This window comes from Meriones unguiculatus, chromosome 4 (assembly GCF_030254825.1).
Source record: "Meriones unguiculatus strain TT.TT164.6M chromosome 4, Bangor_MerUng_6.1, whole genome shotgun sequence".
Classification (NCBI taxonomy): Eukaryota; Metazoa; Chordata; class Mammalia; order Rodentia; family Muridae; genus Meriones; species Meriones unguiculatus.
In genome coordinates, this window is record NC_083352.1 from 72,273,667 (window position 1) to 72,294,325 (window position 20,659).

General features: G+C 42.4%; 1 protein-coding gene across 28 annotated transcripts in view; it reads right to left on the reverse strand.

Moving 5' to 3' along the window:
* The window catches only part of Kcnma1 (potassium calcium-activated channel subfamily M alpha 1), a 695,343-nt gene that overhangs the window by 181,466 nt on the left and 493,218 nt on the right, over window positions 1-20,659 (reverse strand). For all 28 annotated transcript variants that reach the window (XM_060382122.1, XM_060382121.1, XM_060382116.1 and 25 more), the window contains 2 exons: window positions 19,688-19,757; window positions 13,192-13,347 (listed from right to left, as the gene is read on the reverse strand). In XM_060382122.1, the coding sequence (XP_060238105.1) occupies window positions 13,192-13,347; window positions 19,688-19,757 (226 nt within the window). The remainder of the gene's footprint in view (window positions 1-13,191; window positions 13,348-19,687; window positions 19,758-20,659) is intronic.

The window sequence follows — 20,659 nt, forward strand, 5'->3', positions numbered from 1 at the left end:
CTGTAAAGCCAAACAGAAACTTGCCCTTATAACCAGCAATCCCATTCCTGTGCATTTACTCAGACAAAGTTCTATACAAATATTTATGTCAACTCTTGTTATGACCCCCTTCCCCACCAGAAAAAAAAAAAAACAAACTAGTAATAGCTAGTTGCTGTCCCTGTCCCCTAAATAAATTGATAAACAAACCCGGGTACATCCATAAAAATGTCATATCAGTAATCAAAAGGGAATGAAGCATTGATACCTGTAACAACTTGGATGGAGCTAAATAAAAACAACTCTGAAAGAAAAGAACCCCATTGCATGTCACTCTCATAAAACTCACTGGAAAACAGAGGACTGCAGTGAAAGATAGTGGATCCCTGGTCATCAGAGGCTAAGGGTTTATGGAGTCTTAATTTGTGACCCAAAGTGAGAGTGAAATAAGGAAGCACGGGGCTTTGAAACTATTCTATGTTCTGTTGTGAGGTGATATGTGGCCCTCCACATATGTGTGAAAATATGTGGCACAGGACTTGGATGAGAGCAGTCATTCCAGAGTCTTGGTGGGACCACATAATTACGGATTTTCCTTTAATGGAAAACAGCCAAAGAAATGCTGGATCTAGAAAGCAGATTTCTCCACGAACACTGGGGATTTCTTTCTTCACAGACTCACCCCCTACACCCCAAATTGTTTGAGTCACTTGAATTCTTTTATTGTGATTAGAAGAGGTTGGAGAGGATTAGGGCTGGACATAATTTTTCTTCCAGAAAATTTCAGTTTTGCTTTTTGTTACACTAGTTAACCCTTCAGGGTCTGGCTTCCCCTTTCTTGATGTCTTCTGTGTGCTGGATGCCCTCTGCACTGCACTCTGGCACACTCACCCATCCTTCAGATGGTCAGGACTAAGTGATCTTCCCTTCACATCCCCCACCTCTAACAAATATATTAGAAAACCCCTTTCCTGCTCAGTTAAAGTGAAACTGTAGGTAAAGATATTTCTGAGCTGCCTCGTATGAGTGCTAGAAATTGAACCCAGGTCCTCTGAAAGAGCAGCATGTGCTCTTAAATGCTATGCCATCTCTCTACCTCAGGAAACCATTTTAGTTTTCATGCTGCATAGTTTGACAGAGTTCATAGAAAATCTAACATACTACTTTTACAAATATTTCAAAGTAGTTTCTGTTCTTAGAAACTATTGATTTGAGTATACAAATGAGCAGTGTTTGCAGCTCAGACACTTTTCTAGGGGAAGAGGTATATACTCCTGAGTAGGAAAGTGAGCTAGCACCATTTGGTGAATTGCTAGCCCTGGCCTTGCCATTCCCCAACCAGCTGGACAGAATAAAGTGAGGATCTTTAGTAACTCCTTGTTCTCAAGATGGCCAACCCCGAGTCACTTTCTTTTGGTCAGAGAGCTTTGCTATTTCGTACTTATCCAATTTTCCAGGTGTTGTTAAAAAAAAAAAAAAAGCTTAATTTTCTGGTCAAATAAAAATTAATTTGAGTAAAAATGCTTGCAGTGTCAGAGGAGGGATGGATAGCTCAGAGTTTAAAAGCACTAGCTGCTCTTGCAGAGGACCTACACTTAGTTTTCAGTACCTATTTTGGGGGAAAAACTCCACAGGCACCTGTAACTCCAACTCCAGAGATCTATCTGATGCCCTCCTCTGTCTATGCCTGTGTGCACTGCATGCACACGGTACAATCGCCATCAGGCATACACACAAAATTTTAAAAACAAAAAAGATAAAAATGGATAATAAAAAAATGTACAACTTATAACCCCAAAAGGACTAAGCAAACTGAGGGGACTCATAAATTTAAAGTTCATGACAAAATACCCCACGTATTATTATTTTTTCCTTTCCAAGACAGGGTTTCTCTGTGCTGTCCTAAACTCACTTTGTAGACCAGGCTGGCCTCAAACTCACAGAGATCTGCTCACCTCTGCTTCCTTGAGTGCTGAAATCAAAGGCATGCAGCACCACGCCTGGCTCCAACACAGTAATTCAATGTTTACTCCTGGGTTTGGACTCCCAGATACATAGAACAGTTAACTGAAAGCCCTAGATTCCACTTCATTCTTCTGCATGGACCCACACTTGGTGTGACTGTGTCACTAGCCAGCAGAATAAGTGAATCTGAGGTTATAGTCCATATGGCTTATATAGCGTTTGGAGGTTTCTCACTTGAATTATTGCTGACAGTGAGGGTGAGGGAAGAAGGAGGAAGAGAATAGCAAGAGGCAGCTGGAAGATCAGGAAGGCCAGGTGGATAAAGCCTGTGGCATACATAGGAACATAGGCAATTAATTAATCGTTTTGGAAAGGGTTCAGTTTAATGTCAACAGGCTCGATCAAGGAAATGGTCTTCATTGCACATCAATGACAACATCCTGGTAGATCATGGGGACCAGAGAGAGCCACAGCTTCTCCTGAGTTGTCACATTAAGCCCTGACTATTGTGGCTTTCATGGCTCCACACTCCCTGAGCACGAACTCTGTGTGTGTTATATAATTTCTCTGCCCTGCCTTCCCCTTTGTTCAGTCCATGCCAAAAGCTGAATAAAAGATTCCATATGCGATTACAGCTATAAAACCAAAAGGAAAATATTAGATGAAAATATAACATTTTGGGGTTTCTGAGTTTGTTTTACCTTTAATGCTAGGCAGACAGTTTACACAAATCATTTTGCTGCAAAGTAAAGAATAATGAGTTAAATGTGTTCCCTGTCACCGTCAATCATGTAGGTTTGCTTTTGACTGACCGAGCACATGAGACACATGAAATGACTTTCTAATCATGTTAGATGGAGGGAGTTGGGGAAGATGGAGAGAGAGCTGAAGCTTCTTTATTTTATTCAGAAGTTCCATTGACATTTTCTGGCAATCTTCTTACATGCGGCACGGCCTTCTCTTTGCTAATAATGTTTGCCTTGAGAATTTGTAAAGGTCTGAGAACTCCTTAATTCAATGTTCTAGAAATTACTGGGGCCATGGGGGAACGGAATCCCTGTTAATAGCTCATGGATTACTTCTCTCTTTATTTGAAATAGTTTGCATGGAAGTTACTCAGCTTTAAGTTGGGCATGAGAGATCGTGGGCAGTGAATGGTGATGCCAGCGAGGGCAGCATCTGTGGCAAGGCCTCTAATCTAATGAGACTAAAGTAGGAAGGGGAAAAATGCATGATCATGCTGGCCCAAATGGGATACTGAGATTTAGCAAATATATTTCATTTTGGGGGTGTTTATTTTGATCTGTGAATTTAAACAACAAACTGACTATATTTTTTGGCAGTCAAGATGGTTTATAACCAAACCTAACCAGCTTCTTTGCAAGCCTTGCCAAGGATTATGAAGCTTTGCATTTCAAGCTTCTATGCTGAGCTGAAGATCTTTAATTGGGCCACTGAACCGCACACAGTAGCAGAAGAAAATGTTTCAGAACCCAAATCATACCAAATTCTAAGTCTCTGTTAGTCTGGTCTCCACACCCAGCTATTGGTAACACAGGCTGGGTAGGCTAAGCTGAAGTCCATTCATTCTAATTCATTCATTCATTCATTCGTCCATTCAAGATGTATTATTGAGCACCTGATACCAGTTGATAGCTAGCTACAGAGGCCCTGGCTTTCCATTGCCTCCATTTCACAAAGGAAAGGAGAAATAAACAAAAACAATGACATGAGAAAGGAGCAGACCAATACATAAAGCCAGCAGAACACCTGTCTCTCTGTAGTGTGCAGGCTAGGGTCATGGGAATTCCTAAAACACAATTCCGCTGCTTTACCACATAGAAAATTATCACTCCAGAAAGAGAAGAATGTCTATATCCCTCCTAGAGAACAGGAGCACATGTGACATTTGCCCTCTAAGAAGCCCTCGGGGGCCCAGAAAACCTTCTAAACTTAGTTTCTTCTTGATATTTCTACAATTTGCCAGAAATGCAACTGAAATATTAAATGTTCCTTCATAGATGGTGTGCCATTGGGGATGAGGCTTATGCTTGTAATCTTGGCACTTAGGAAGTAGAGGCAGAAAATCATATGTTGGAGATGAACCCAAACTACATAGTAAGACTCTCTCAAAAAAAGAAGACACACACACACACACACACACACAAAACAAAACAGAACACAGACATGGCAGAATGCCTACTGAGCATGTGCAAGGTCTTAGGTTAGAGCTAGAGTGTGTGACACAGAAGAGGTGACATACAATCTTCATAGATTGAAGACTTCAATATTGTAGAATATAAATTTTCCAAAGGTGATTCAGAGAGAAACAAAGCCAAATATCTGACTTAGAAAATAAATTAGAATTCTTAGGGTACCAATAATATTGTTTCTTACTTTGGGCCCTGAATACACGGGAGTATTGAGCTGATGAATATTTAACAAATTAAACATTTATTACAAATATCCTTTTCTGTTTTCATACTATAATTAAAAAGTTTTTTTTAATCCCTTCACAAAAAACTACCCTGTTCTTAAAGATAGCCTCAACTGAGAAATTTTACTTTGAGCAGAGACAGAAGGGATTGACAGAAGTCAAGCCTCTACTTAGGGGAAGAACATTCTAGATAGAGGGAATGCAGCAAGAATAAATCCTAAACCAGGAAAGGGAATGTGAGGGACACAGGTACAGGACAGCACTCGGGACACTGGGGCCAGTGAGATCACATGAACCTGGCAGACAATGCTACCAATTTCTTGGTTTTGAGGAGTTTGGATAAAAAGGATAGGCTTACACAAAAGGCTGAAATGGTCTCATGCATATTTGAGAAGATTGTTGAGAAAACATACCGAACCTATACCTGAGCATCTAGAAGGCTGATGTCTACAGAAAAGATTGGATCTAGCAGTATAACCTAGAACCCCTGCTCAGATATAGCCCATGGCAGCTCAGTATCCAAGTGGGTTCCCCAGTAATAGGAACAGGGACTGTCTCTGACATCAACTCAGTGGCTGGCTCTTTGACACACACACACACACCCCCGCCGCCCCATGAGGAGGGAGCTGCCTTGTTAGGCCACAGAAGAAGACAATGCAGCCAGTCCTGAGGAGACCTGATAAGCTAGGGTCAGATGGAAGGGGAGGAGGACCTCCCCTATCAGTGGACTTGGAGAGGGGCATGAGAGATGAGGGAGAGAGGGTGGGACTGGGAGGGAATTAAGGAGGGGGTTACAGCTGGGATACAAAATGAATAAACTGTAATTAATTTTAAATAAATAAATAGGAAAAAAAAGAATGAAGTTGGTAGGAGGTACTCAGATTCTGGGTCTAGTTTCAAAATCCAATCAGGGTGTTAGGCTGATTTGAATCTGGTGCTTGAGAGTTGGCGTGGAGAATCCAGAATGACTCTAAAGGTTAGTATTGGGAAGGATGGCATTGTTGTTTTTAGATGGTGACATGTAACTGGCAGGCTCATGGACAAGAACAGGGCTTCAGTTCTGGAAATGCCAAATTTGAGAGGAGATGCTGCATTCAAAAGGGAATGCTGAGTGACAGTTGCATCAATACTGCTGAGCTGTGGCTACAGGCAAAATCTGAGAGTCATCTGTATATCTAAACAATATGAAAATATTTTATATTCCCAAAGAAGCAAGAGCAGCTGTATTGGGAACTATTTTCTCAGGTACGAGTCTGCAAAAGCACCCCATTCTCAGGATGCCATTTGTGCTTTGAGCAGTATCAGCCATAGCTTGTGGAGTGAAGAACATTTGTAGATTACAATCTTCTCTGTGGGTCTACATTCTGAGGCGTACTATTTCTTAGCATTTTCTCCATGATCCCAGCCTTATCTGTTGCAAATCTAGCCTGACTAGAGATCCTGAAAATCCCCACATTCCCAGATGAAGATGAGCTATGCTTCTGGCATGCTGTCCTAGACATAGATTGTAAAGTTTATGTCCATCAAAGAGATAAGAGTGGGTGGTCGTGATAGTTAATTTTATGTGTTAACTTGACTGGGTCATGAACTTCCCAGGTATTTAGTTACTGTTCTAGATATAGCTGTGAAGGCATTTCTGGTTGCAATTGATATCTGTGAGGTGGTGGCATAAAAGAGAGTATCTTTCTGCTGTGGGTGGGTATATCCAGACATGCAGAAGCTATAACGGAACACAAATTAGGAGTTACTAAAAAATTTGTTCTCTCTACTTTACAGTCTTGGACTAGGGCATGTGTCTCTTCCTGAGTTTATATGTGGACTGAAATCTATACTAGGTCTTATTCTCAGATCTTCAACCTTATTGACACTATCTCTATAGCTCTCCAGCAGCTCCAGTGCAGACATTGTGACTCAGCTCTCATGCCAAGTGTATCAACTTGTTGTAACCAATATCTCCCTGTCTTGATTACAAACAGGTAGATGATAGAGGCATGCATTGATTAGTGATGGGGACACATCTGAAATAAGGCTCTAGTGGATATTTTCATCGTGTAAACATCAAAGTATGTTCATATACAAACCAAAATAAGACTGAACATCACAGAAGCTTTTCAGTTTCATGAGGTCCCATTTATGGATTATTGATCTTGGAGCCTGTGCTGTAGGTATTCTGTTCAGGAAGTTGTCTCCTATGCCAAAGAGTTCAAGGCTTTTCCCCACTTCTTCTTCTAACAGGTTTAGTGTGTCTGGCTTTATATTGAGGTCTTTGATCCACTTGGACTTTAGTTTTGTGCAGGGTGATAAGTATGGATCTATTTGCATTTTTCTACATGTAGACATCCAGGTAGACCAGCACCATTTGTTGAAGATGCTATCTTTTTTCCATTAAATGGTTTTGGCATCTTTGTCAAAAATCAGGTGTCCATAAGTGTGTGAATTTATTTCAGGGTCTTCTATTTGATTCCATTGATCCATCAGTTGGTTTCAATGCCAGTACCATGCAGTTTTTATTACTGTTGCTCTATAGTACTGCTTGAGATCAGGGATGGAGATACCCCAAGAAAGCAAAGGACACTCCAGAACAAAATGACTGCCTACAGATTGGGAAAGGATCTTCACCAACCCTATATCTGAAAGAACTAATATCCAGAATACATAAAGAACTCAAGAATTTAAACAGCAGCAAATCAATTAATCAATTAAAATGGGGTACAGAGCTAAACAGACAATTCTCAACAGAGGAATATCAAATGGCAGAGAAACAGTTAAAGAAATGGTCAATGTCCTTAGTCATCAGAAAAATGCAAATCAAAATGACCCTGACATTTCTTTTCACCTTACACCCATCAAAATGGCTAAGATCAAAAACTCAAGTAACAATACATGCTAGAGAGGATGTGGAGAAAGGAGAACCCTACTCCACTGCTGGTGGGAATGTAAACTTGTACAACCACTTTAGAAATCAATCTGGTGCTTTCTCAGACAATTAGGAATAGCACTTCCTCAAGATCCAGCCATACCACTCCTAGGCATATATCCAAAAGATGCTCAAGTATACAACAAGGATATTTGCTTAACCATGTGTGTAGAAGCTTTATTTGTAATAGCCAGAAGCTGGAAACAACCCAGATGCCCCTCTGTTGAAGAATGGATACAGAAATTGTGGTACATTTACACACAATGAAATATTACTCAGCAATAAAAAACAAGGAAATCATGAAATTTGTAGGCAAATGGTGAGAACTGGAAAAGATCATCCTGAGTGAGGTATTCCAGAAGCAGAAAGATACACAGGGTATATACTCACTCATAAGTGGATATTAGATATATAATATAAGATAAACATACTAAAATCAGTACACATAAAGAAACTAATCAATCCCCATTTAGAAGGGCAAAGAGGATGGACATCAGAAGAGGGAGAAAACAGGAAACAGGACAAGGGCCTGCCACAGAGAGCCTCTGAAAGGCTCTACCCTTCAGGGTATCAAGGCAGATGGTGAGACTTATATTCAAACTTTGGGCAGAGTGCAGGGAATCTTATGAAAGAAGGGGGAGATAGAAAGACCTGGAAGGGACAGGATCTCTACAAGGAGAACAACAGAACCAAAAAATCTGGGCACAGGGGTCTTTTCTGAGACTCATACTCCAACCAAGTATCATGCATGGATATAACCTAGAACCCCTGCACAGATGTAGCCCATGGCAGCTCAGTGTCCAAGTGGGTTCCATAGTAATGGGAACAGGGACTATCTCTGACATGAACTGATTGGCCTGCTCTTTGATCACCTCCCCCTGAGGGGGGAGCAACCTTACCAGGCCATAAAGGAAGACAATGCAGCCACTTCTGATGAGACCTGATAGGCTAGGATCAGAAGGAAGGAGAGGAAGACCTCCCCTATCAATGGACTTGGGGAGGGGCATGGGTGGAGAAGAGGAAGAGAGGGTGGGATTGGGAGGGGAGGAGGGAAGGAGCTACAGGGGGGATACAAAGTGAATAAACTGTAATTAATAAAAATGAAATAATACAAAAAAGAATGAACAGCACCACACTATATGTGACTCCTGTTGTATATACAGTCTGCCACTGAATGAAATGCCATTATATGACACATGTTTACACATACATACATACACATTCAGACATCACATACACAAATGGTTTGGTTTTGCCAGAGAGCCCTGATTCACTTGCCTTCTCCCAGGACAACCTCCTGAAGCTTGTTTTCTTGAGAGCCTGGTCCATTCTTGATCGTGTGACAGGCTAACCTAAGTGAATGTCTCATCTGTCTGATGCAGTAACTCTGGCCCTAACAGAGCTGGCCAGAGAGAAAGATAAATAAGACCCCTTGACAGGGCTATGTGAACATGTGCCCAGCCATACCCCACCAGAACAGAAGCTTTCTGAATCTTACCAGGGCCATAAGCCTATGGCTGTATTATGCATGCTGCCTGAAATAGGTCAGGATATATGTGCCTCTGGAATCTCTAATGAATCAATGGTCTCCATAACATGAAGCCCATAAAGTAAGCCTCATACTAAGGTGGTTATACTTGTTAAGAAACTGTCTCATCCTTTATTTTCTTTATGTTCTCAGGGACACACCTGGAACTGAGCCCTTGGGTTTGTCAGTTGTAAGCAGGTGTCTGCAGTTCTTTCAGTGCACAGTGTTAACGTGTTCGTCCCCATAAAGTGAAGCTAATGGCTGTGCCACATGTAGGTGGGGCATTAGGAGAGTAAAATAAAATAATATAGAGAATTTTGTTCAAGGCTTTAAAAGTAGTTAGAAGTCAGTATATGTGGGCAATTATTCAAAGGTCTTTATCTTTCCAGATTCTAAACCAGTTTATTTTTATACATAAACTTATACAAACACCCACCAATATAATTCCAACTAAAGATAATAAAATTATTCTCTTTATTTGGGCATGTCTATGACAGAATATCATAATCAAGATGAGTTATAAAAGGGAGCATTTATTTGGTTTACAGTGTCAGAGGGAAAATCCATCATGATGGAGAGCCATGGCAACAAGAGGTAGGCATGGCAGCCAGAGCTGGAAGCCGAGAGATCACATCTTTAACCACAAGCATGAAACAGAGATGGCAAATCAGAGTAAGTAAAGCTATGAACTCTCAGAACTCACCCCTGGTGACATTATTCCTCCAGCACGGCTGCACCGCTTTTAACCTTCCCAAACACTGCCACCAACTGAAGACCAAGTGTTCAAATATCAGAGCCCCTGGAGTATATATTCTCCTTTAGACCACCACGCTAACATTACAAATTGTCTGCATTCTCATAACTGACTTCTTTTACAAAGAAACTGCAGATTGTTTGCCATGCTGCAGTGTATTCTCTCTCTCGCCTGTGTATGTGTGTGCATGCGTGTGTGTATAAAAAAATGAAAAATGAGCAGTGTTAAAATAACTGGCAATTTCGAGACCTATTTTAAATGTGCTTAACTGGAAATTTCAATGTTGAATGAGAAGCAATTTTAAGAGTCAGTCAGTTTCATAGAGAAGCAAGCACATACACAAATACACAATTTGCTGTGTCCAAGAACAGTTTCTTCCAGTAAGAGTAATAGCTCAATTCATAAAAATGGAAGGTCAATGCCCAACTTGAAACTCTACAGGCCGACCAGGAAGTTAAAACTACATAGATTGAAAAACAAAAACAACCCCCCAAAAATCAACAGCATGAAAGTATGGCCCACTTATTAAGGGCTGAGGTGATGGCAGATAGGCTAAACAAGTCCATTGTCTTGGTCTTTCCAGAAGACATTAAGGAGACTCTCCCTGTAATCTGAAAGGCCAGTGGAAGGACATCAGAGAGTGTGGAGTAAACAGGATGTCCTAGGCCACGAGATAAGTACAGTCACCAGAACATCTGCTGGCTCTGATTATGGGACATCCAGGGTAAAAATGAATCCTTGCTGGTGAAAAAAAAAATGCTTAGCTTGCCCTGCAAACAGCCACAGAGCTATAGGACCCCTGGGTACCAACTTGGTCCTCTTTCAGAAAGGTATCAGATGCAAGGTTAGTATGGATTTATAAATACCAGCCCATCTTAACAGTAGAAGAAATGCATTGAAGCATAAATGGAATAAATCAAGGATGAATAACCATGGGGGGAAAAACAAAAAGCAAAAATTTCTACAGTTATCACCAAAGTTAAAGAATTCATTACTCCTAAAAAGGTAGTTTAAAATATCAATCAATTCCAAAATATTTAGGTTCATTCAGAGGTAACATATCCAAATGAGGACTATGTTTTAGAAGGTATTGTTTTTTTTTTTTTTTTTTTTTTTGGTGGGGAAGCCTAGGTTGGAGCCATTGAGAGTGACTGGTAGAGGGAAAAGTAATTATCCTCATATCCTAATATGCTCATCTCTAGTCCGGGCCATTTTTGCAAATTCTATATTCTAGTGTCAGCTCTTCTGTTAAACCTCACTGTCTTCAGTTTTGGCCTTGGATGTTTAGTCTCCTGTGCAATAAAAGGCCCCGATGATACGCTGTTAAGAATCTTGCCCATCACATCCCTTTGAGCAGAAGCAGAGTATCCTATGTTCTGCAGAACGAGGAAACAGACACAACCTTTCTGGGTCCAGGGAGAATTTAACTCACATCTTCCTTTGGCTTCTAGAGACACTAAGCATTCCCAAAGGATAAAGTGCTGCCAAAGCTTCCTCCAGGTGAAAAGGCTGATGAATTCTCTGCCATAGGATATAGGGGCGTTGGGGAAGGAAGTGATTTCTGTAAACAAGAATCCATTGACAGATTCCCTTCCCCACCTGCACTCATCCCAAGCAAAAACATGCAAATGCTTTACAATAACACAGAAAACACACCAAGAATAAGATAACAGTCTGATTTCCGTAAAGGCCTAAGAAGGACGAAGGCTCCAGGATTGAGGGGTAAGCATACATAGATGACAATATAGAATGTGGAATGCATTAAATCAGACTGCTCTTACTCTAAATTTTAAAATGTAGGAAAGGAAATCATGTTATTTGTAGGCTATGTCCTTAGCAAATCTTAACACAAAGACCACCTCGGTGTCAAAAGGTCATATCCAGAGAGTTGCCTCGAAGCATGGGAGAGCTGGCCCGGGACAGAAATAATGCAGTAATATAACCCTGGGAGGGAAATGTGTTTTCAGTTATACCAGGGCCCAGTCCAGCCTTTCCCACAGGCTCTTCCTAAATAGAAACTTGGCAATGGGATTAGTGAAGCTGGAAGAAACATCGCTGGCTTTAGAGGTGAGGCCCGTCAGGGTCCCGAGGAGAGTCGGGCAGAAGTTCTCTCTGCTGGTAATAACACTGAAGAATCAGTGTCACATCCATTTTATTAATTTTCTTGACAGGCAGATCTAGTTACCATGCAGGCACCACAAAATCAAAACATACGCATGTCAAGTGGCCCCATCTGTGGTGGGGCTCTGCCAAGGCCCATGTCACATCAGCACAAGGAAGCAGAACTCAGTTCCTCAGACCATGTACTGGGTCCTGTGAGCAAGCCTCTGCTGGACGGAAACCACCCGAGCGCCACTGAAAGAGCCAGGGGGGTTCTCTTGGTGACAGTTCCTTACCCTAGGTCTGGACTCGTTGGACTGAACAGACAAGTCTTGGGAGACACAGGGCTATATCTGGCTTTGGTGCTCCATCTCTAGTCACAACCACACAGATCTCCCTGCTACTTTCATTTTTGCCTGCATTCAGTTTCATCTAGGCAGGACAAAAGCAGCCTGGATTAAAGAAGACATTTAGAGGCACATAGTGACTTTTTTTGTAAGTGGGTTTGAGTGAAGCTTTGTTAAGCTGAGGCCTTTTGGGCACAGAATAAGTACAAGAGAACCTATTTTAAGTCAAGATGTCATTCGCTATGAGCACTGCTACAGTGCTGGAAGCAGGGTCCAACACAAGTTATTCTTTAAGTCAAACTATGAGAAGTACCTATTGGTTAAATAATGCCAATGCCAATGCCAATGCTGTAGGTACAAAAGGTTAAGACCTGGCACATTCCAGCTCTGAGCAGCACAATCCACAGATACGGTGTCCCACCTTGACGGCCTTCGTCTACATTCGAGGAGCTTGCTTTTTCAGGCGCCTAGGCTCAGAGGCACTCAAGGCCCTGGGCCCTGGAAAGCAGAGTGGGTCCATTCTCTCTCCCTGAGTTGGTCCAGCAGCCATCTGGAGACGGGGAGAGGCTGCCCAGTGAGCTTTGACAGGGAGATGAACACACCCAGACTGCATGTCTCTTGGGGTAAAGACTCAGTTCATCTTTTCTTTCTCCATTCAAATAGCCATGGCATGTCAGCCTTGCTGGCCTCCTTGATTGTGCAGAAGTAAATAAATGAATTATGTTGTTGGGGTTTGGGCTTCAGCACAAACACATGGTCTGCATTTATCCACACAGTGAGAGGTCCACCAGCCACTTGATATAAAAGAGGAAAATGATAATTCTTTTCTTTAGGCACTCTGGTGCCATATGGAATGTATATAAATCATATTTTTGTTTTAACAGCGGAGGCTTTGTTGATAGATAAACATGTGGTTTATCTAAAAAAAAAAAAAAGAGAGGACTGTGCTTTGAACAATCATTTAATGGCCACGGATGTGCCAAATAAAAATAAAAACATAATTTTGAAAGGAGCTGGCCTCGTTCCCAAATCTGTAACAAGGAATTTCTCCTCAACCAGAGAAGTTAAAGCCCGTCGATCTGTTTTGAGTTTAAGCTGTGCTCTACTCAACCCCACGACAAACGGAATCCTAGGCTAATGTGCTCTAATAAGACAAGACGTTACCTTTATGAATGACCTCATAGAGAAGAGGTTGGCAAGCATTGTGGAGAGGCCTTGAGCCAGACAGCTCTGGGCTATGAAACCCAACTTGAGCTCTGCGAGGCATATTGCGTCATCACCTTCTTTCCAATTCCAGCTGGGGATGTTAAGCAGATGGGCCTGCGGGGAGAAGAAGAGGTATGAGACCCTGTTCTGCTCCGTGTCTGAGTGTCTGAAATCTCTCCTGGGAACTGCTGCATTGTCCAAGGACACTGGGTCATCCAAACTCATCCCTTCTTCCCTCTGCCTGTTGTGGGGCTCCACACTTCTGTTAAGAGACTGGAGCCTCTTGGCAACATTGCTCTACACTCACCAGGCCCACATCCTCCTCTCAAGTTTGCCAGATTCAACCCAGAGAGGAATTTTTCTCTTGTGAGGCATACCAGTCCCCAGTATTAAGAAGTCTAGTTAGCTTGTTTTCAAAGTGGCTCTCAAGTAGTATCAGACTGCCAGATGTCTGTGTGTCTGTGTGCACTTGAATTTTTTTCTGTATTCTCAATACACCAGATCAGCAACACCCCAAACTTGAATAGGTACCTGCCTACCTTGCAGTGTGTATGAAACCACAGTTGTTGGCCCTACTGTGCTAAGTTTCCACCTGAGCAGATTTGAGGTGGAGCTGGAAGACTTGTAACATGACATGTGGGAAGTAATGCTGCTTCCCTGGAGGCTGCTGTGCTGCACAGACACAGACATCCTGCAATGTCTGGTGCATCGTGCTATGCCACAGTCAGGTCAGACCCCAACTCACAGGGCCAGAGGCATGATCACACCATTATCTGTTAGCGGCATGTGGCAGAGGGCTGACCATGACGGTGCAAGCAAAAAAGCTGAGACTCAGGAGGTCCTCTAGTATTTGGGGATGTACAAATACCAACAGAAGAGAAGGACAAGACCTGAATGTCAGGGTCAACAGTCATGTGCAGACACATTAATTATATAAATTTAAAACAAGAAGCCAGATATAAGAAAGTGTCAGAGAGAGAGAGAGAGAAAGAAAAAGAGGACGGGGTATAGCATTTACATGTGTAGGTAACTAAAACCTCAATTAGAGGCCGTGGGATCTGTGAAATGGAAAGCCAAAATCTGCTTGTTACAAACTGTCTTCAGAGCAAAGGAAATAAACTCTTTATTCCTATAGGAACAGGCCACATTCCTTCCACAGGTTATGATCCAGTTTTAACAAGGAAATGATCAACTGAATAATGGCCAGAGAAAAATGATGACAACAAGAAGAGGTGAGTGTTTTGTAAAAGTTCTTTTAAGAAACTGTAAGAAGAGACCAAAATGCCCAAGATGCAGAGAGACAGCACCCTCAGGAAGACTGGATGGTCATCACATCTGACTTCCTCAGGTACTGCTGTATCTATATTAGCTCTGCCCTACTCTGTTGTTGAAGCCAGAATTAGGAGTGGCCTGGTATATATTAAAGAAAGAAAAGGGTTTTGGCTTGTTTGAAAACGGAACTTTGTAAGGATGAAATTTGTCTAATAAATAGAGAAGGCTACTAAAAAAAAAAAAAAAAAAAAAAAAAAGTACAAGGTCTTTATCCCCAAGACTTAGCAGTTTTCCAAACTGCTAGAGTAAATCATGCTTTGTAGAGGAAGTTGAGCCAGAGCCCTTCTAAGTCCCTGTCCATGCCAAGACTCTATAGTTCTGACATTATCTTTGCACACACACCAGCAAATGGGGAGCAGCAGCAGAAGTTTCTCTTTGCTTTCAGAACAACAGAGGCCAACTGCAATAGAAGGATGGAAGACTCCATTGCAGAAACAAAGAGCAGAGCCCAGACTTCTTTGCTCTGCTTGGAGAAACCCTACTCCTATGAAATGCCTGCTTGCAAAACCCACTTCCGTGACAGTCTCCAGTCCCAAGCCAGCAGTGCTTACTGCTGGAAGAATGACTGCTTGCTTTCTACCCGGAGTATGGGTAAAACATGCCTGTGTGTGGCCACAGAGGAGTGTGATATGTGTGGAGCTGAATAACAGAGGCTCTCTGCACATCACACACTCATTGCCAACAGATAGCCCCACCTTCTTGCCCACGTCTCTCTTCATTCTTCCTTGGATTAAGAAGTCAGCTTTTTCATTTTACATCCCTGGCATGGTATAAAAGACATCCATCCATGTGGAGAAATACTCATATGAGAAAAATGATAAATTACATCCAAGTAATGAACATGTGTGTGACAAGAAATTTGGGTGGTCTGTTGTCTATAGACACCACATAATCTCCATGCCATCTGCAAAGTAAGAATCAAAACCTTGGTGAAAGTCTATCAAATCTCCATGCCATCCAATATATGCAGTTTTGGCATGTAAGCCTTGGGTCCCTTACACCCCATGTAAAAAGTCATGTTCATTTCAAAGTTACTGTGTCTCCTTTCATAGTATTTTCATTGTATTTTTTTTTCTAGCCATAGGGTAGGAAGTGAGGCTGAAGTGGCAATGTCCAAGAGGGAAGGCTATGTGCAAGAACCAGAAACAGGATATTGACACAGGGATTCAAATTCTTTGCTTTTGGAAACTTCACCCTCTTTCATTTGAGGGAAGTTGGGTCTGGTGCAAAATGCCAGCATTTACACACAGGAATCTAGAGACAAATTCTTTCTAACTTGGCAAAGAGAAAAGGCGAGGTTCAACATTAACCACACCCTCTCTCCACTTACGCAACTGGACCATCCTTCATTTCACAGAGGAGGACTGTGAAAATATGCTGTTCCAAGACATCACATAAATGCTGGGCACATTGCCTTCTCTTATTACATATTCAGCCTTGGAGAAATACTGTGAAAAACAATAAAGTCGAACAACAATAGTACTCTGTGGTCTGCATCTTCAGTCAATGTCCACAAAAGGACCATGTACCAAGAGCTTCATCCCCAGTGTGATGCTCTATTAAGAGGAAATGGAGCCAATGGGAGTCAGAGTTTACTAGGGTCTTTCGGTCACTGAGAGAATTGCCTTCTGAGAGACTAGCAGCACATCAGTCAGCCCTACCTTTTTGGTATGTAGATATGAATTGATCCATTGTCTTCCATCAGTCTCTCCCAAAATGGTGTGTTGCCTTATCACATGCCTAACAAAACAAGACCAACTCATCATGGCCCTCAGCCTCCAAAAGTTTTACTTTGTGTATTTGTTAGAGTGACAGAAAGCTGCCCATGATGATTTGTGCTGTCAACTTGTCAGCATCTAGGATCATCTGGGAGACAGGCCTCTGGGCATGCCCGTGAAGGATTATCTTCATCCTGTTAACAGAAGTTGGATGATCCACCCACTGAGGGTGGCACCATTCCCTGGCTGGAATCCTGGACAGTATAAGTGAATAAGCGGAGCTGAGCAACTATCATGCATTCATCTCTCTGCTTCCCAATTGTGGATGTAACATAACCAGTTACTTCAAACTCCTGAGCCTTGAGCTGTGAGCTGAAACAAAGCTCTCCTTCATTTCGGTGCTTTTGTCAGAGTATGTTATCACAGATACAGAAAAGTTACGAAGGCACTGATTAACACAACTATGTCCAACATGCCAGCATAGACAATGAGGATGTTCAAAGAACTGTCATCTGTACTGGGGACTTGGTGTCCAAATCAGAGACAAGAGCCTCTTTTATTGGATTCTTTTGTGGAAAGAAGAACTCCATTAACAGGTGAGTTATTAGGACTAACACTTTTCCCAGTGTGTCATACATTACCCTGTGTTTGAAGAGCTTTAAACCATGTACCTGCATGTCAGCTGATACAGTCTCTTTCCTTCGCATTCACAGATGGCCAGATTTTAAAAGTTCTCTCTATGTAACTTAGTTACTATAAAGAGATCCGTTTTGGAGAATACCATCCTTCTTCCAGGAACCTCTGTTTGGTTCTGTGGAGTACTGTCCCATTTAAATAGAAGGTGGCAGTTGGCCATTCTGCCTAGTTTGCTGGCTTTTGAGTGACCCTGATAACAATTGGGCTCACCAGAGTTGATTGGCCTAGAATAGAGCTTTGATTCCTGCTAGTCTAAAGTAACACTGGGATGCTAAAACGCACAGATGGCCCAATGAGGACTAAATGAGATAATGGATGTCAAAGCTCTTTTAAAACCATAAAACAGGACACAAATGTCTGCAATTATTATGATGACAAACTCAAGGCCAGCAGTTTTCCTCCATCCCTCTAGGCTTTAGAATATCACCCTTGCTACATCATAGTGGTTTGACATTGTTTTTATTTCAAGCCCTATGTCCAATTGTGGGAGCAATTACTCCCTCCAGAATATGCTCTTAGTGGCATATTTTTCACACATACATCAAGTCTTCCCTAAGTGCACGCAAAAGTGGGTGGCATTCTATGTGCATCTTGCATCTAGGATGGGTACAGAGAAAAAGGCCACAAGAAGAAAACGTTGGAAGAGAAGAAGAGTGTGTGAAAAGGGTAGGTGGTAGCATCTCAGGAAACTGCAAAATTGTGAAGTGGTGGGGGGAACTGTCTACTCAAAGCAGACTAAGAATAGTCTAAAAAATAAAGACAAGAGGACTTCTCACTCTAAAGGGGAGATGTGAAAGGAAAGGAAAATGCCATTTGTCAAAGTTACTCTATCTCTGTATCCTTACTAATCTAACAGTGTTCTGAAAATGATTTTGCCTAACCCAGAAACCCAAGTAGCCTGGGGTGTTTCTAAACAAGATGTGTCTTAAGAAAATAATCATGGGATTGTTGATGTCTTCATCACAGTGTCTGAATGCTTGTACTGGAGATTGTGTCCAAGACAGTTGGTTGACTGTGCTCAGGTACCAGCTTGCTCTGAGGCCAATCAAGTTTCTTTGAGTTTGACAAGAACTACACAGTTGAAATGCTCTTTAATTTCTTGAAGATGCTACATCAGCACCCATTGGAAAGAGAAGAAAAGGAACTGACATCTCTTTCTAAACATACAACATTAATTTTCCTATTCAGTCTAAATTCAGCCAAAAATCTAAACAATCGCTTAAAGCACTCCCACACTAAATGAAATTTCAAATCACAAATGAAAGAAGGAGTGTTCCTTGCAGCAGGAGCTGTCACCAGTCATAGCCTCGCTAATAAAATCCACCTCCACCTACAGGGGCTGCCGTCAAGAGCTTCTCCGGGTTGATGGCTGTGAGTTACTGATAGTCCCCTTATCTCATCCGTGAGTTTTCAGGGACAAACCAGGCAGTTGCCTTCAGTGCCCACCACCAAAATCCACTGCCTGGAGAGTAGCAGAATTTCCAATAGAGCCACCTGCTGAGGGCCGGGCAATGGTCGGCACTGGGCAGCAGTTCCAAGCAGTGGGCCAGTTGCTGACAGCAGGACCTACTCAGCAATGGCCTCTGATGGGCCTCCACACAGCAGAATGGGCCAGCACTTGCCAGCAATTAAGAAGTAATGGCATGGTGCTGGTGGCATTTGGCAGAGTGGGGTTTTCTCTGGGTTACCTGATGGCTTGTTTTGTAGAGAATATGGCCTAAAAGATGGGGCATGCTGTCACACATAACCCTGCAGGGAGTTATTTCTGTTCAGACAGGATGCCTGGCCTCAGGTGCTGAGATGCCACCAGTTTCTAAGCTCCATTAAGAAGACAACTGGTCCCAGATCAAGTAGAACAAGATGCCACCTTCCCTCCTCCAAAGCTGTCCATAGTGTGCAACCACAAGCTGAGTGAAGGAGTGCTGTCTGTAGCTAAGAGACCTTCAACTCAGATTCAGTGGGAGACAATCCAAGGGTAGCCACACTAACCCTCATGTTTGTGTTCTTTCTGACTAGCCCCCACTGTAAGCTGTAACACTGGGAAAGTTTTTAAATTATAATCTTTAGATAAACTACTACTTCCCCAAGTGTAACTGGGCAGAGTCCCATTCTAAATTGGAGGATGATGCCATGTTCTGCTTTCTCTACCCAACTGTGTTATGTTCCTTCAAGTGCCCCTGGTCACACATAGAGAAATCCTATAGTTTATCTGGTACACTGTCTACACCTTGCTTCATTAGTCTCTAAGGACACAAGATCAGATTTTATCTTCACAGTTACCTACCCTCTGAGTAGCGGCAGGAAGAATGTTAATTACAGAATAGATATTCAATAGATATTGACTGAATGACTATAGGACATAGAAATGCAAGTTGTTGTAACTTAGGTATGGACAGGATCTAAGGACATGTCAATATTTCTGAACCAAAGGGTTCAATGGCTTCTTCCTGAATGAGTGAATTTAGTACAAGAAGGCAACAGAGGCACTTCCTCCCAATGACCCCACCACAAATAACAAGTTGATTGACGTGAAAAAATGTCCTAGGGAGACATCCTAACTCTTGTATTTCTTTGCCAGGCCTCAGGGCATGTGTACAAGTGTGTTTAAATGAGTATATGTGTATGTGAGTCTGTATAGGGAGGCAGAAGGTATTGGGATCCAAGCTCTGAGGATGCCTTCAGGCCTCCTGAAGAGTCTCACCACCTACCTTGTTATGATACTGCAGCATCTGAGTGATGATTCTGATTTTCGGGTGGTAGTTCTTTATGGAGATCACTCTGAAAGAGAGAGAACCAGAACTGAATCAGGCTCTGTATAACCCAGAGTATGATGGAGGGTTCATTTGATTAGGTGACTCAGGTTAAATCAGCAACCAGGGCCATCCATGGGGCTTTGGGTACCAGTCCAGAGAGAAATGTCTTCTCCTCACCATAGCCAGTAATAACATGAAAAAGAAATGGCAAAGTAGTCATTGGTGTATGTTCTAGGAATTACAAATGAACCCTGTAACCATGTGATGGATAGAGGCTGATAATCAGGACTCTACAGCCAGACTTGACTATAGAGCAAGTTCAAAGCTAGCCTGGGCTACATGGTACTGCCTTAAAAATAAACATGAGGGAAAAAGATGAGGGACTCCTGTGATGCCTAGGAAGTGGAGTAGGAACTTGAATGGACTGCAGATGGGTAGTTTTGATGCTTATACACAGGTAATGCAAACCCAGACCTTATGTTCTGAGGGTCTGTAGTCTCCCACTCCCCAACCTAAAACCTCTGCTCTGCATCCAGTTAACAACTTGAGACAATGATGACAACTCAAACAGGCCACCTGACAAATGGCTCTGATTATCACAGATCCTTTGGACAGTTTCATAAATGTGATTTTCAAGCAGATCTCTTGGGATATGATCAAGGACCCTTCCTTGGCACAATGATGACTTAAAACATCAGCACCCTAGAGACAGTGATCTGGTGGGCAATCCCCTCTGATTGTCCTCAGTCCTTTGCTGAGTCTGGATGATTCCACCAGCCAACCTTCCCTGGCATCCCTTCTCCAATCAGTCACACTACCGCAGGGCAGAAGTAAGGAAAGACATGAATGGAAACACCTGGCTTCCAGCTCCGCTATTGTGCTAATGAACCTGGTGGCCCTCGGAAATCCCTGGGCTCTGTGTTCCTG